This window comes from Ascaphus truei, chromosome 2 (assembly GCF_040206685.1).
Source record: "Ascaphus truei isolate aAscTru1 chromosome 2, aAscTru1.hap1, whole genome shotgun sequence".
NCBI lineage: Eukaryota > Metazoa > Chordata > Amphibia > Anura > Ascaphidae > Ascaphus > Ascaphus truei.
The window spans coordinates 277,576,168-277,592,172 of NC_134484.1; the positions used below are offsets into that span (position 1 = coordinate 277,576,168).

At 39.5% G+C, this 16,005-nt stretch overlaps 1 protein-coding gene across 11 annotated transcripts in view; it reads right to left on the reverse strand.

Moving 5' to 3' along the window:
• Nucleotides 1-16,005, reverse strand: part of ARPP21 (cAMP regulated phosphoprotein 21) — a 296,095-nt gene that overhangs the window by 93,570 nt on the left and 186,520 nt on the right. For 9 of the 11 annotated variants that reach the window (XM_075586268.1, XM_075586270.1, XM_075586272.1 and 6 more), the window contains 2 exons: nucleotides 3,590-3,744; nucleotides 2,471-2,575 (listed from right to left, as the gene is read on the reverse strand). In XM_075586268.1, coding sequence (XP_075442383.1) covers nucleotides 2,471-2,575; nucleotides 3,590-3,744 — 260 coding nt within the window. The remainder of the gene's footprint in view (nucleotides 1-2,470; nucleotides 2,576-3,589; nucleotides 3,745-16,005) is intronic. The other 2 variants (XM_075586274.1, XM_075586273.1) reach the window with 1 other exon arrangement.

Below are 16,005 nucleotides of genomic sequence, written 5' to 3' on the forward strand. Positions count from 1 at the left end.
CCAAGTGTGGCCTGATCACACATAAGTGCAGCGCAGAGGGGGGGGGGGACTTTCCCATCAGGATTAACACAGTGGGGGTCCATGCTTCTGAATGGGTCTCTTGCTGCATTAAACTTACTGGGCCTCAGAAGTACACAATTCTCTGTTGCTTGAAGAGGAGTCACCGGTGAGTAGATCTTCTTTCTTTTCTTCTTTCTTCAACAGGTCCCGCAGATGTTGCCACACCGTCTTCTTCCTGTCAAATGAGACATTACAGGCCTTACATAAGGCCTGTGATGTCACATTTGACAGACACATGATACATCCACCAATCCAATTAGTGGATGTACCATGTGTCTAGGCATCAAGTTTGGCAGCGAATGACTTCTGTACCAAACTTGATGGAATCACATGGTACAACAGATTGGTATCTGTACCATATGATGCCTTCCCTTTTTTGGGTGTTGTGACTCACCTAAAAAGGAGGGAAGCCATCAAATCAAGTACCATATGCTTCCATCCCTTTAAGGTGATGTTTAGTAGAGAAGTCATTTATTGGCTTGTGTTTGTTTTTATTGTAGTGTTTATTTGATTTAATTGTATTTTTAGGCTACTCATTGATTGCCAATGTGGATATCTGTGCCCCCATTGAGGGCATAGATAACCACATTGCCCAAAGGAATAGCTGCCTGAATGTTGCCAGATAGTACAGCGTGTGTATCTCTAAAATGGCAATAATTTGTAGGATATGCTGTTGTACTGTATATGAACTTATCACCGAACTGGCCAAACACCAAGTAAGTGAACCCATCGGTCCTCGTTGTAAGTCCACTTTTGTAGCTAGTAAAGCAGCTCCATGATACAGTAAGTTCCAGACAATCGGATGAATGCATAGATAACCACAGTGACAATCATGATTAATTATTGACCTAATAACTTTAGCAACTAAACAACAGATGTCCTCAATGATCTTGGGATTGGACAAATATGCATACCACATTGAAGACCTTTGGGTTCGGTGGAAGGTTCTTGAAAGCAATCTTCACCCTCTATAACGACATGACAGCTAAAATGATCGGTCAAGGTTTTCCCTCGGATTTATTCCATATCAAAAGTGGTGCGAGGCAGGGTTGTCCGCTCTCCCCCTCTTATTTGCTCTCTGCTTGGAACCGCTGGCCTCTGACATTAGGAATAATCCAGATATTTTTGGGACCCAGGTGGGCCATCAGACACACAAAATAGGTCTATTTGCAGATTATGTCATTCTTGCTCCCTCAAAACATTTGACCTCACTGCCAAATGTATTTAATGTATTCTCAAATTCAACAAAATATTAGGGTTTAAAATAAATCATTCTAAATCTGAAGCTCTCAATATCAATTTGGCAAAAGAAGTGGTTAAGCTATTCGCTCTAAATTTCGATTTTAAATGGCAATCCATTATTGTTGTGTACATCACAACTGGGTGCTTTTCTTCTTAAACTGACCAATGTAAGATATTTATAAAGCCGAATACAAATTAATCACCCACATAGCAACAGCTAAGATGTAAACTAGCTGACCTATTGGAAACAGCATGGTTTCCCACCCATTCCAAAAATCACTAACAGAATTTGGTTCATTTGACAAATGGAAAAAAATGACATGCTCTAAATAACTCCTGTGCTAAATTTCAAAGCATCTGGCAACAACCTGATATCACACTGGCACTAATTAAGACAGCACTCCTATGTGGAGGTTTAAAAAGCCAGGAAGTGCCCTGCACAAGAGACACTGCTTTTCCCCAGCAAGGGCGAGATTGATTTTCTCCAAGCCAAGAAGGACTCTGACTGTTCTTGTTCCCCAGCCCTGCAGGAAGCATGGCTGCTGGGTCAAGCTGGGAACCCCACCCAGGATAAAGATTTCCATGGGCTGGACACAGCCTGCTCCCCAGAACCAACGTTCATGTTTACTACTGGACCTACACAGAGACCCTGGGATAGGAATCCTCTACAATACAGATAAGCAATCAATAAGACTCTGCAATGTTAAAAGACTGTTTGGTTGCATAGGATTGTATCCATTGTTGGGAAATGAAGTAATCAAACCTGCCCGCCAGCCTAAGAGAGACGTGTAGCGGGGTAGATGTATTGATTTTCTCAGCTCCTACTAAGTCGGCAGGATCGGCTGACTGAATGGGAGGCAGGAGACTTGCCCCAAAATAGGAGGGTTGGCATGTGCAATATGAATATGGGACTTTATGTGACAAAAAAACCCCCAACAAACTGGTTAATTCAATGTCAAACTAGTAAAAAGTGTATTCACACTACGACAAATAAAATGATCATAATTTCATCCTAATACAGTATATACTGTTTAGATGCTGGTATGTGTTGCAAATATATATATATATATGTCACACACATATGCCAGCAGATACATACACATAGACAGGTTCATTTAAATACATTTTTGTAATCTACAAACTACTTATATTACGTTTAAAACCTTACCCCTGTGAATTGTTGTGTAGGGGACACAGGTAGGATATGTTGAGGGGGATAAGAAACTCCAGGGTATGGCATGGACTGGGAAGAAGTCTGCATAGCCTGCACAGGCTGTAAGGAAATGCACAATAAAACTTACTTGGGAAATATATTGAAAGTATTTCCATTGTAACATGTTTTAGGTCAAGCTAGAATAAGGACATACAGTAATCATCAGGTATGAACCAGTTAGTTGTAGATGTTTAGTTACAGTATGTGTTAGATATTGGGGAAATTGTTTGTAGATTAGCCACGTTATCTTACAGATGGTGTATTAATTCATTTTAGATTGCAATATTTTAAATATCACACCAAAACAAGTTATAGGCCTTATGAAACTAATTACCCAAACACATCTAAATTTGCCATATGTACAGTAGCGGCAGTATAAAAAAATAATTTCGAACATTGGTAAATGTTTTCTGGTATATTTATTGAATAAAAGATAAACTCTGATATTCAAATAGGCATGCTCTTCACAATTATAAATACATTGTAAAGTACATTGGCATTTTCTGTACATTCTTTAAAGTTGCTAAGTGATTTAAGAAAATTTCCCGCATAGTAGCATAAAATACAAAAAAAATATTATGAGCCTTGGGATTTGCAATTCTGAAAGTAATGCTTCTGAAGCAGGCTGCCATAAGAATTCTTGAAATTTATTTATTCATTATTCCACCAGAGTAAATTATAGTCTAATGTTCATTAAAGTGTGGTACATCTTAGTGCACAATATCAGTCAATCACTAAAATGACATATTGTACACCCACCATTATATACTTTAAAACTCAAAGTACAGTACAAGAGCTTTTCTGATCAGTAACACCCTGCAAAGATATTATTACAATAATGATTTAACTCAAATACCAAAAAGAATGATCACAAATTGCTCTATAAGATAAATTCAAGTTTCAATAGAAATCCAGAACATTACATAATAGTGCTCGGATTGACATCTCTATCCTCACATCCAACCACCAAGATTAATGCAAAAAAAAATGTTTGATCTTTCCTTAAGTATTTTATCAGCAATGTAAGAAAAACTAGGTTGATTGCACCGATTGTCTTTCAAATCCATCACTTACTTGTGTAACAAGGTGACCTTGTATTTGCTGCTGGGTTTGCTGTTGATGTGAAGAAGTCTGCTGAGTTTGCCCAACAATCTGGGCCCTCATAGACTGTTGCCCACTGGGAGGATTGTATATCGCTGGTGTACCATCTGGGTTTACAAATGGCTGACCTGAAATCAGAGAAGCTAGTTATCCAACCAGTAAAATAAATACACTGCAAAATAGTAACATTAGTAACATAGAACTAAAAATACATTAGTCTTACTTTGCTCTCACTGTCATGTCTCAAATAGAGGATGGTACCATGTTAGCCCATAGAAAAGACAAGCAAAAGTAGGGTAGAAGTGATACCTTTACTATCTAACTCATTTTGATTGTAATCTCTATGTTTTTATAATAGTCGAGGTCTAGAAAAGTTGGTACAAAATTTTTACAAAGACAATAATGTAATTGTGAGATGTAGCCAATTATGATGAATCTAGAATGTCAACAAATAGTCAGCCATTAAAAGTGGGCGAAAGGTTTACACAAGTTTGCAAATGTAGGTAATTTTAGACATTTGCAGCTTGTCTAAAATTCTCAAAGATGAGAAACAAACGTCTCTAAAGCCCCCAAACTACCTGTATGAATATCTCCTTATTCGATGTTTTGAAGCCACTAAATTTCATTTCAATAAAGCGGAACTCTTGTCCAGCACTGAGAAGCTGCTTCACAACTTATTAAATATGGGCCTTAAGAGCACAAACGTGACAAATTTTGCAGCGAGTCATGATAGGTTTGCAGATCTCTCAAAGCCATCTTCAGTATGGTTCACAAATACATATCTTATATCTTAAAAGGGATTATGAAATATTTGACTACTGTTTATCATGGGTCATCAGCAATTGCATCCTTCATTTCCTTGTGCTGTAACAGTTTGGCACCTTCAAATGGATTACAATAAGACTCAGCAAGGTAAACAGAGTGATATTTGTGTCTCTGGGAATCCCCTGCTGATTTTAAACTCACACTCCATAATCTAGATTTGTAGGTTCTTTGTACGGATGTTTCAAATGTTATTGCAAAACACAGCATGTGAATAACAGAGCAAAGGGTCTGGCTCTTTCTTTCTTCAAATAATAATAAAAACAGAAATAGCACTCTAGGATTCAAACTTTGGATATGAATTTAGGATCAGTGATGGACACAGACTTAATCAAATTTGATCCACTTTAACATTCCTATGGTGCTATAGCCGCAGGCTGTCAGTCACTCTTAACCTCTTAGTTGGAAGTACAATTTTGAAGTACCAAATTTTCTTATTTTATGTAATGGAACAGATTACTGATTGGGGTAGTAGGGATAAATCAATGGAATATACACAAATAAAGCCAAAGTGCTTGAAACTTAGGTTAAGTACAGTCTTTTCTCACAATGTATGTAAGGGACAATGGCAGATCAGATGGGTTAAATTGTCCTTATTTTCTGGTAAATTCTATGTACTTATATTTAAAATGGCACAATCATGTTGCTGTGGCAGTGCTACTGTATGAACATATTCATGTTCATCTACCACCTTCAGTGGGCCTTCTCCATGATCTGCTTTGCCTTTGCACAGCCTTGTTTAATTGTCTTGCTCCAATTCTTTTAAATCAATCTCTGATGATGAAGTCAGTGTTTCAGCTGTCAGAGTTGCAAATCCTCTGTTGCTACTTGAAAAATAAAAAGGCAGACCCATCTAGTCTGTAGCTTAGTTACATATATTTGTGCCAATTGTGTGCAATTAGATATAAATCAATATGAGAAACATGCAACACTAGTTCTGGGTTTTGCAAATACACAAAAGACACAAATGTATTAAATACATCAGCATAAAAGTGTCACTATACAAAACGCTGTAATTTTTGATAAATTGCTGTCCCTTGAAAAATAACCATCATTGTATTAATTGCTTTCAGTATTGGATAACCCTGAAGATCACTGCAAACCCTTAGAATCCTAAGGGGTTTAATTAGTACACTGAGTTAGACATTCATTGAAAAATGACTTTCAGAAGAATTTTTTTGGATATTGGCTAGTAAACGGTTTATAGTGAACATGTAGAAAATACATGTTACCATTTATATTTTTACAATAATAATCCAATACTCCTTCCTGTTTACTTATCATTTTCAAGTACTAAAGTACTAAAGTACTAATAATAAGTACTAATAATATTTCCTTGTTGTATTATGCTGGTGTGATGTATTGTATTATGCTGGTGTATTATGCTGGTGTATTATGCTGGTGTGAACAAGCACTACATAGATAGTGGAGCCTATTCTAGTAGATTCGATAACCAACTCATCAAGAATTTTGAGCAGCTATTGCAATATGTTGCTAGGTAGCTATTCAGAAAGCCTCGTAAATCATACGGGGAAGGCATTTTTTCGCGATTTCTCTCTCCAGCTCAAATACATCGAGTGGGAATGCAAAAATCCAAACAGCGCCATTTTGACAACGTTCGGCTATTCTAACAGCTCCGATAAGATTATCGGAGCTCTGGAATCGCGAGTTTATGAAAGATTTATCTCACAAGTCTTGGGCTGTCGAGATTGGATCTGAGAGCAGGATTTAGAAAAAAAAATGCATTTTTCCTGCATCGAATTGATGCAGAGAGTCTCCGGAGCTGCTACACATTAATATCAGCTCTGGAGACCCCCGGCACCAATCCGATGCAATAAAAATACATTTACAGGTGGCTTCATTACCTTAGCGGCTAACCACTAAGACGATGAAGGGGTTAATTACCAGTTACAGGATTATTGTGCATAGCGGGGGTGAATAAAGGTAGTATTTGTCCCATGGTGGGTGTCTATGACTTGCGGGCGGGTTGCGGGAGGAGTTAACCACTTAATTGCCTTAGCAGTTAGTACCGCTAAGGTAATGAAGGGGTAAATCCCTCCAGCTACCACCCGGTAGGCATAAACACTCACCATGGGCCAAATACCACCTTCACTCACCTAGCTTAACCACAATAAACATTACAACAGGATACAAACACAATACTAAACAATAAACCCATTCATTGCTAGTGTGCTAGTATTGCTATGCCCTCAATGGGAGCAAAGACAACCCCAATGGGAATGAATGGGCACCCCCTCCACCCCCAACAACCATAGCATTACAGTACAATATTGGGCAAAATGACTATTATCCAGATCTGGATAATAGTGCATTTGCCCATTCAAAATAAAACATTAGCCGGCATAAAGTAAATAAAACTTCTATTTACCCCTGCCAGGATGAAGGCCATCCTCATCTTCCTCCCCGTCCTTGTCCTCCGTTGGCAGGAACACACCAATTAAAAATACAATCTAATGGCCCCTAACCCCTTAATAACCTTAGTGGTTAGTAACCGATAAAGTAATTAAGGGGTTAACCCCCCACCACCGCTACCCACCCAGGTGGCCTAACCACCCACCCCAGGGCAACTATCCCCACCCTCTACACCATTGATTGGCACAGTGATACACCATGCCCATATAATATGGGCATTATAAGCCACTATAGCAGTCAATGGGCAGCTTAAAAAAAAACAGCACCAAAAAGACAACACAATAAAAAATACCCAAGCACCTAAACACCAGAACAATAAAATAAATCAAATGCCTAAACACCAGAAGAATAAAAGAAGTCAAAAGCATAAACACCAGAAGAATAAAATAAATCAAAAGCCTAAACAGCAGAAGAATAAAATAAATCAAATACCTAAACACCAGAAGAATAAAAGAAATCAAAAGCCTAAACAACACATTAATAAAAGAAATCAAATGCCTAAACAATCCAAACATTTAATAAAAACCAGCCCTACAAATACATAACAATTAATTCAAAACAATAAACAAAAATAAAAACCATAACAATGAATAAAAAACAACCATTTGCCAAAAAATGCATTGCATGTCACTGTATCTATACCCTGAAGGGGCACAGAGAAATACATTCGTAGTCAATGGTCAAACCCAAAAAATAAAATTTTAAAATACAATAAAAAAACCTGAAAAACAAAAATTACATATATTCAATATTTTTCTTACCTTTATATGTCATTCCCGGTGTATCAGGACACTCTCGATTCGTGACACCATCCTCACTTAAAATTTTCTTTCTTCAATGTTCTTTCTTAATCTTCTTTCTTAAATCTTCTTTACTTGTAATCCATAGGGACGTGTTGTCTCGTTGGCTTCTTAAGCTAAAATGAGACGGAACAGGCCTTATATAAGGCCTGTGATGTCAAATTTTAGGGTCAGAAGGTACAGCTCCAATCCAATTGGATGCTGTACCATGTGACAGGCTTTTTTTTTTTAAAGGATGTGATGTCATCTCAAAGGGAGGTACGTCACATCCTTAAACCAAAATGGCTGCCATCACATGGTACCACAGCCAATCGGATTGTCCCCAATTCGATTGGTTGAAGTACCATGTCACATGTTCCATTTTTGATGTGACATCATCCTTATGGGTGATGTCACATCCTTTTAAAAAAAGGCTGCCCTCACATGGTACAGGAAACAATGGGATTGTGACATATACCACGTGGTAAATTCACAATCCCCTTGGTTCCTGTACCATGTGATGGCAGACTTTTCTTTTAAAGGATGTGACATCACCCTTAGAGATAATGTCACATACTTTTTAAAAAAATGGAACATGTCACATAGTACTTCAACCAATCGGATTGGGGACAATCCGATTGGCTGTAGTACCATGTGATGGCAGCCATTTTTAATAAGGATGTCACGTACCTCCCTGGGATATGACATCACATCCTTTTTTTTTATTTTTTAAAGCCCGTCAAATGGTACAGCGTCCAACCGGATTGGACCTGTACCATCTGACCCTAAAATATGACATTACAGGCCTTTTATAAGGCCTGTTTCGTCTCATTTTAGCTTAAGAAGCCGACGAGACAACATCTCCCTATGGATTACAAGTAAAGATTGAAGATTGAAGATTGAAGAAAGAAGATTCAAGAAAGAACATTGAAGAAAGAAGATTTTACCTGATGCTGAGGATGGCGTCGTGGATCAAGAGTTTCCTGATACACCGGAAATTGAAGAATAAAGACATCTAAAGGTAAGAAAAACACTGAATGTATGTCATTTTTGTTTATGAGGTTTTTTTATTGTATTTTTTTTACTATTGACTGCCAATGTATTTATCTGTGCCCCTTTAGGGTATAGATAAATACAGTGACAAGCAATGCATATTTTGGCAAGTGGTTGTTTTTAATTAGATTGTTATGTTTTGTATTTCTGTTTATTATTTTGATTTATTTGTTATGTATTTGTAGGGCTTGTTTTTAGTAAATGTTTGGATTGTTTAGGCATTTGATTTCTTTTATTGATATGTTGTTCAGTCTTTTGATTTATTGTATTCTACTGGTGTTTAGGTGTTTGATTTTATTCTTCTGGTGTTTGTGTTTAGCTGTTTGATTTATTTAACTGTTCTGTTGTTTAGGTTTGATTTGTTTTATTTATTTTATTCTTCTGGTGTTTAGGGGCTTGATTTATTTTATTTTCTGGTGTTTAGGTGCTTGGGTATTTTTTATTGTTGTGTCTTTTTGGTGCTGGTTTTTTTAGGCAGCCCATTGACTGCTATAGTGGCGTATAATGCCCATATTACTGCACCGACACACTTTATTCGAGCAAATACCCGGTATGTACCTGGCAGATACCTGGAATGCGCCGCTCCTCACCTCTGGCAAGCCCCGTTGCATTTGCCTTCCCAGCCTGGGTTCATGCCTGGCTGATGGGCGGCTGATCTGTTAAATGATAATGATTAGGATTTAATAGGCTGCAATGCTTCACGTGTCTACCAGATGGCATAAATTCATGAATTGTAATGCAGTATATATATATGTACTGTGCAGTATTGCAGCCAGCGGGAATAAAATGCTTCAATCCCTGCCGGAAAATAACTCAATGCACTCGGGCAGAAAACAGTCACAAACCTCAAAACACCCGGGTATACCCGAATTCGTGGGACTAGCCGAGCTCGAATAAAGTGTGTCGCCAGTGTTATATGGGCAAGGTGTATCACTGTGCCAATCAATGGGTAGAAGGTGGGGATAGCTGCCCTGGAGTGGGTGTTTTGGCCACCTGGGTGGATAGTGGTGGATAGGGGTTAACCCCTTAATTACTTTAGTGGTTACTAACCGATAAGGTTATTAAGGGGTTAGAGGCCATAGATTTGTTTTTTTGTTACTGCCAAAGGAGGACATGGACACGGAGGATGGGGATGATGATGGCCTTCATCCTGGCAGGGGTAAGTGCAAGTTTTATTTACTTTATGCTGGCTGGATAATGTTTTATTTGGAATGGTCAAATGAGCTACAGATGCAGCGGCCATAATTTTACGAAATCACGTGGTTTATACCTCAGAATACCCATGTGATAGCGTGGGATTACTTCCAACCGTACAGCCTTAAGACGCGAGTGCAGCCGAGTGCATAAAATGGCATTTTAGTGTTCTGACTTTTAAACACCTGAAATTGACAAAGTAACACGGTAGCACAGTACTGTACACATTACAATTCATTCATTTCATTGCATATAATTGCACACAATCCATAAAATTCAAACAAAGCAACCACGATAAACGTGCGTGCCTGGGGCGATTGGCCGCATTCATGCCGCGTGGAGTACAGCAGCACACACAAAACGGCGCCATGATGCCTTAAAATAACAGCCGCTGCATCTGTATTATCCATATCTGGATAATAGTTATTTTGCCCATTACTGTACTGTATGTGTTGTGAGGGTTTGTTGGGGGTAAAGGAGGTGGGCAGTAGGGTAGTTGTGTTTTTTTAATGTTTATTGGGGGTAGGGGGATTGGGTGAAATGGGTAGTTGCCCAAGGGCGGGTGGTTAGGCCTACTGGGTGGGCAGCAGGAGTGGCCTTTATCTCGGGAAGCAGGGGGTCTCTGGACCTGAAATCAAAATGGTTCTGCTCTAGAGACTTCCTGCTCATGCACACTAGTATTCAAATTTTAATAAAAACACTGCGATTGCCTGCGAGAGCTGTGCAGGGAGAGGCGGGTCACCCAGTGCAGTGCAGCTTGTGATACAATCGCAGAATGAGAGCTTTTTCCTACCTCACGGCTTGAGAGGGTTTCAGATTCGTTCTGAATACCGTGATAACTCAAATCAAACCTTGTGATGTAGCAGCAAACTCATCGAAGCTACTAGATTAGGCCTCAATGTTCCAGGCAAAATTAGTTCCTAACCCAAATAGGTTACAATGTAATATTTATTACAGTTACACAGTTACATAGTAGATGAGGTTGAAAAAAGACATGCGTCCATCAAGTTCAACCTATGCTAAATTAAGACGACAGAAACTTTATCCTATATGCATACTTCCAGTATATTGATCCAGAGGAAGGCAAATAAAAAACCCCAGTGAAATATCATCCAATGATATCTCATTAGGGGAAAAATACATTTCTTCCTGACTCCAAACAATTGGCAATCAAAATACTCCCTGGATCAACATCCTTCCCATTGAACACAATATAATGTTCCCAGCACTCATAAATGACAAATTGAAAAGGGTATAAACCAAATGTTTTAATGAAAAAGAAAAGCACGCACCCCTAAGGGGTATAAGTAAATCACAATACCAGAACACGTGTTAAGAGAGGAGAGAAAAATAAGGTGAATGGAAAGGGTGGGGTGGGGCAGGGGGGAGGAGAGGGGGTAGTGCAAGCAAGGTACAAATACAGGGGAAGGGGGCAAAGTTTCGGGGACAGGACCCCTTCTTCAGGCCCGTTCCCAAAAGGCAAAAAATGTCCAGTGGTACTTAAATTGACCCTGTAAAAACTCCCTATAATACAATACAAAAAGCAAAAATAAAGTTCATCCCCAAGGGGAAAGGGGAAGCAAACAAATGCTGCTCCTGGTTAAAGATCAGTGAGAGTCTCACAGACCATAAGGTAACAGTTCCAAAGTATCCTTGGTGCACACCTTAATAAAGCTTAATTATTGCTCACTTACTGGCAGGCAATGGGGAACAACAGCACAGGAAAAATGCACAAAGAAGCACAGTAATAATTGGCTGTACCGACCAGTGAAAGTTATGGGTGTTGATGCAAACCCCGTGGGTGCTTGTGTATGTCTGCTAGCTGGCAGTCCTTCTGCTCACTCTCAAAGTGTGGGAAGATAAGTTCCAGCACCATATACTTTGGACACTTTTACCTGTCTAAGTCTTGTGGTTATGAGGGGTAGAATGGGATTCTAAAGTCGTGTGAAAAAGAAAGTACACCTGCTTTGAATTCTATGGTTTTACATATCAGGATATTATAACAATCATCTGTTCCTTAGCAGGTCTTAAAATTAGGTAAATACAACCTCAGATGAACAACAACACATGACATATTACACCGTCATGATTTATTTAACAGAAATAAAGCCAAAATGGAGAAGCTACGTGTGAAAAACTAAGTACACCCTTCCAGCTTCCATAGGAATTAAGATGCTAAGTAGCAGACAGGTGCTGCTAATCAAATGCCATTGATTAATTGATCATCAGCAAGTGTGACCAGCTCTATAAAAGCCGAAGTTTTAGCAGTTTGCTGGTCTGGAGCATTCAGGTGTGTGTTAACACAATGCCAAGGAGTAAAGACATCAGCAATGATCTTAGAGAAGCAATTGTTGCTGCCCATCAATCTGGGAAGGGTTATAAGGCCATTTCCAAACAATTTAAAGTCCATCATTCTACAGTGGGAAAGATAATTCAAAAGTGGAAAACATTCAAGACAGTTGCCAATCTTCCCAGGAGTGGACGTCCGAGCAAATTCACCCCAAGGTCAGACCGTGCAATGCTCAGAGAAATTGCAAAAAAAACAAGAGTTACATCTCAGACTCTACAGGCCTCAGTTAGCATGTTAAATGTTAATGTTCATGACAATACAATTAGAAAAAGACTGAACAAGTATGGTTTGTTTGGAAGGGTTGCCAGGAGAAAGCCTCTTCTCTCTAAATAGAAAATGGCAGCACGGCTTAGGTTTGCAAAGTTGCATCTGCACAAACCACAAAACTTCTGGAACAATGTCCTTTGGACAGATGAGACCAAAGTGGAGATGTTTGGCCATAATGCACAGTGCCACGTTTGGCAAAAACCAAACACAGCATATCAGCACAAACACCTCAGACCAACTGTCAAGCACGGTGGTGGAGGGGTGATGATTTGGGCTTGTTTTGCAGCCACAGGGCCTGGGAACCTTGCAGTCATTGAGTCAACCATGAACTCCTCTGTATACCAAAGTATTCTAGAGTCAAATGTGAGGCCATCTGCCTGACAGCTAAAGCTTGGCCGAAATTGGGTCATGCAACAGGACATTGATCCCAATCACACCAGCAAATCTACAACAGAATGGCTGAAAAAGAAAAGAATCAAGGTGTTGCAATGGTCCAGTCAAATTCCACACCTCAACCCGATTGAAATGCTCTGGCGGGACCTTAAGAGAGCTTTGCATAAACAAATGCCCGCAAACCTCAATGAACTGAAGCAATGTTGTAAAGAAGAGTGGGCCAAAATTCCTCCACAACGATGTGAGAAACTGATAAAGTCATACAGAAAACGATTACTTCAAGTTATTGCTGCTAAAGGTGGCTCTACAAGCTATTGAATCATAAGGTGTACTTAGTTTTTCACACATAGCTTCTCCATTTTGGCTTTATTTTTGTTAAATAAATCATGACACGGTGTAATATGTCATGTGTTGTTGTACATCTGAGGTTGTATTTACCTAATTTTAAGACCTGCTAAGGAACAGATGATTGTTATTATGTCCTGATATGTAAAACCATGGAATTCAGAGGGTGTAGTTTCTTTTTCCCATGACTGTATATTACTCTGCCCACTAGCCATATCCCTCACACACTGAAAACCTGACTTAGATGGTAATAACCTTATAGCCACATTGGCAATTAAACATTTTATGAAACACAAAAAATATTTTTCTCATTTTTTCTTCTAAGTCCCACATTGACATGAAAAGATGCTTAGCTGAAATCTTAGTGCTGTAGCTCCTTCCCTTAAGGAAACCTAATTTTCTTTAGAACCAAAAACTGCTTAGGCATACTCCCAGGGCTGTATCTCTTTCCATTACTGAAACTAGGACTTATGTTTCATAAAACCCCTCGCAACTTAATATACAGTTGGAGAACCCCCCCCATAATCTCTATACTGATTCTGAGGTACCTGGGCATATACTGGGGGACCCATACCAACTATGGGACCCTTGATTGTACCCAGGATACACAAATCCCTATGCACCCTTTTACTTTTCTGGTCTGTGCTGAAGCAGGTAAAACTGGCGGTGAGTTGCGTAACTGTTTTAAAGGGAGGATCTTGACCGGGGTGTTGTGCTTATATGTCCCCGGAATCTGACCTAATTCCCGGATACATTTTTGCGGTAGCCAGCAACTCTGGACCCCTGCTACCTAGACACAATCTGCCAACACTTTTACCGCAATGACAACCACCCGCCCCCCCCACCCCTCCCCACATTGAATCTCATAGCCTGAGAATCTCCACTGGTTTGCACACTTGGAAAGGTGAAACACACCTACATTCTTTATTGAAATACAATTACATTCATTGCAGGTACAATACACAGGTTGAAGAGCTGACACTCTAAAACCTGAAACTGGGCTCAGAGGTAACCAGCCGGGCTTACTATCTTTATTGATGGCCTGGTTACCCCTTCACCGTCAGAAGTACCTCTGAAATCGGAACTGGGTCCCCTGCTTTTTAACTTGTTTATTAATTACCTTGAGGTTGGCATAGAGTGCAAAGTCTCCATCTTTGATAATTACAATAAATTGTGTAATGTAATAGAATCAGGTAGAAAAAACAGGATATTCAGCACTCGTGCTGTGTGATGGTGTGGATGATCCCTTTGCAGCATGTACATAAAGCGTCTCCCCAGAAACTCTCAAATCTAGGTGAACCCCCCTTAGAAAGGGGGGAAGGCACCCTGAAAAACAAGATAATAAAAAATGCACAAATGCGCACCAGGGATTAGTGGAAGGTAATTTATTAAAAATACACAAAAACTGAGGGGATCCAACCCCACCTCAGAACAGCTGTGCAGCTGAACGGCTAAGTACAACCAAGGAAAACACCTAATGGTGACTAAACCCTAAGCTGTATACTACACAAATACAGTAAAATTTATATAAAAAACATGAAAGAAAAAAACAAACATGAAAACAACCTATCAACAGATTTGTATAGAAACCGCCATAGGGTTGGGCACTGGCAAGGGGAAACGGACACTCACACTGAGACAGTCAGCAGACTCGCGGTGGCTGCACAGGATCTGGATCTCAGCACCGCAGAGATGGATAAAACCGCTGCTGTCTCCTGCAGGCTCCGTCTCAGCTTACCAGCATACACGAGCAGGATGACCTGTCGTGACTTCTACGCGTTTCGTACCAAGTACTTCGTCACGAGGTCACGTACAGTTTTGGATTTATGAAATGCATACCAGACATCCCTATGGTTTCAATGAATTAATTGAATTGACTCCTTTTTTAAGATAAGGTATTCCGTTTTTAATAAAATGAATTTATTAACATTTATTTGCATTAACATTCATGTATGTTTTTATATTTATTTGTTTTTATTTAATCATTTGTTCTTTTTTCTTTTATTCATATACAAGTTTCAGCATGATTTGTTTACATAGTATATTATTCATGTTGTTAGAGGTCTTATTCCTGTATTTTTCATAGGGGTGAGTGCAATGATTAATTTATACTTGCACACATCCCCACATGAGTTGCTATACACCCTGTTGCCTAGTAACCTTATTTCAAGGTGTTTCAATCAGCATAGCAATTAGGCAAAGTAAAGGTGTTTCTCTGAGGGGGCTGGTTTCTTCAATCAGTTGCCGCCTATATATACGCACAGATGACGCTGTACGTGACCTCCTGACGAAGTACTTGGTACGAAACGCGTAGAAGTCACGACAGGTCATCCTGCTCGTGTATGCTGGTAAGCTGAGACGGAGCCTGCAGGAGACAGCAGCGGTTTTATCCATCTCCGCGGTGCTGAGATCCGGATCCTGTGCAGCCACCGCGAGTCTGCTGACTGTCTCAGTGTGAGTGTCCGTTTCCCCTTCCAGTGCCCAACCCTATGGCGGTTTCTATACAAATCTGTTGATAGTTTGTTTTCATGTTTGTTTTTTTCTTTCATGTTTTTTATATAAATTTTACTGTATTTGTATACTGTGCAGCTTAGGGTTTAGTCACCATTAGGTGTTTTCCTTGGTAGTACTTAGCCGTTCAGCTGCACAGCTGTTCTGAGGTGGGGTTGGATCCTCTCAGTTTTTTTGTATCTTTAATAAATTACCTTCCACTAATCCCTGGTGCGCATTTGTGCATTTTTTATTATCTTGTA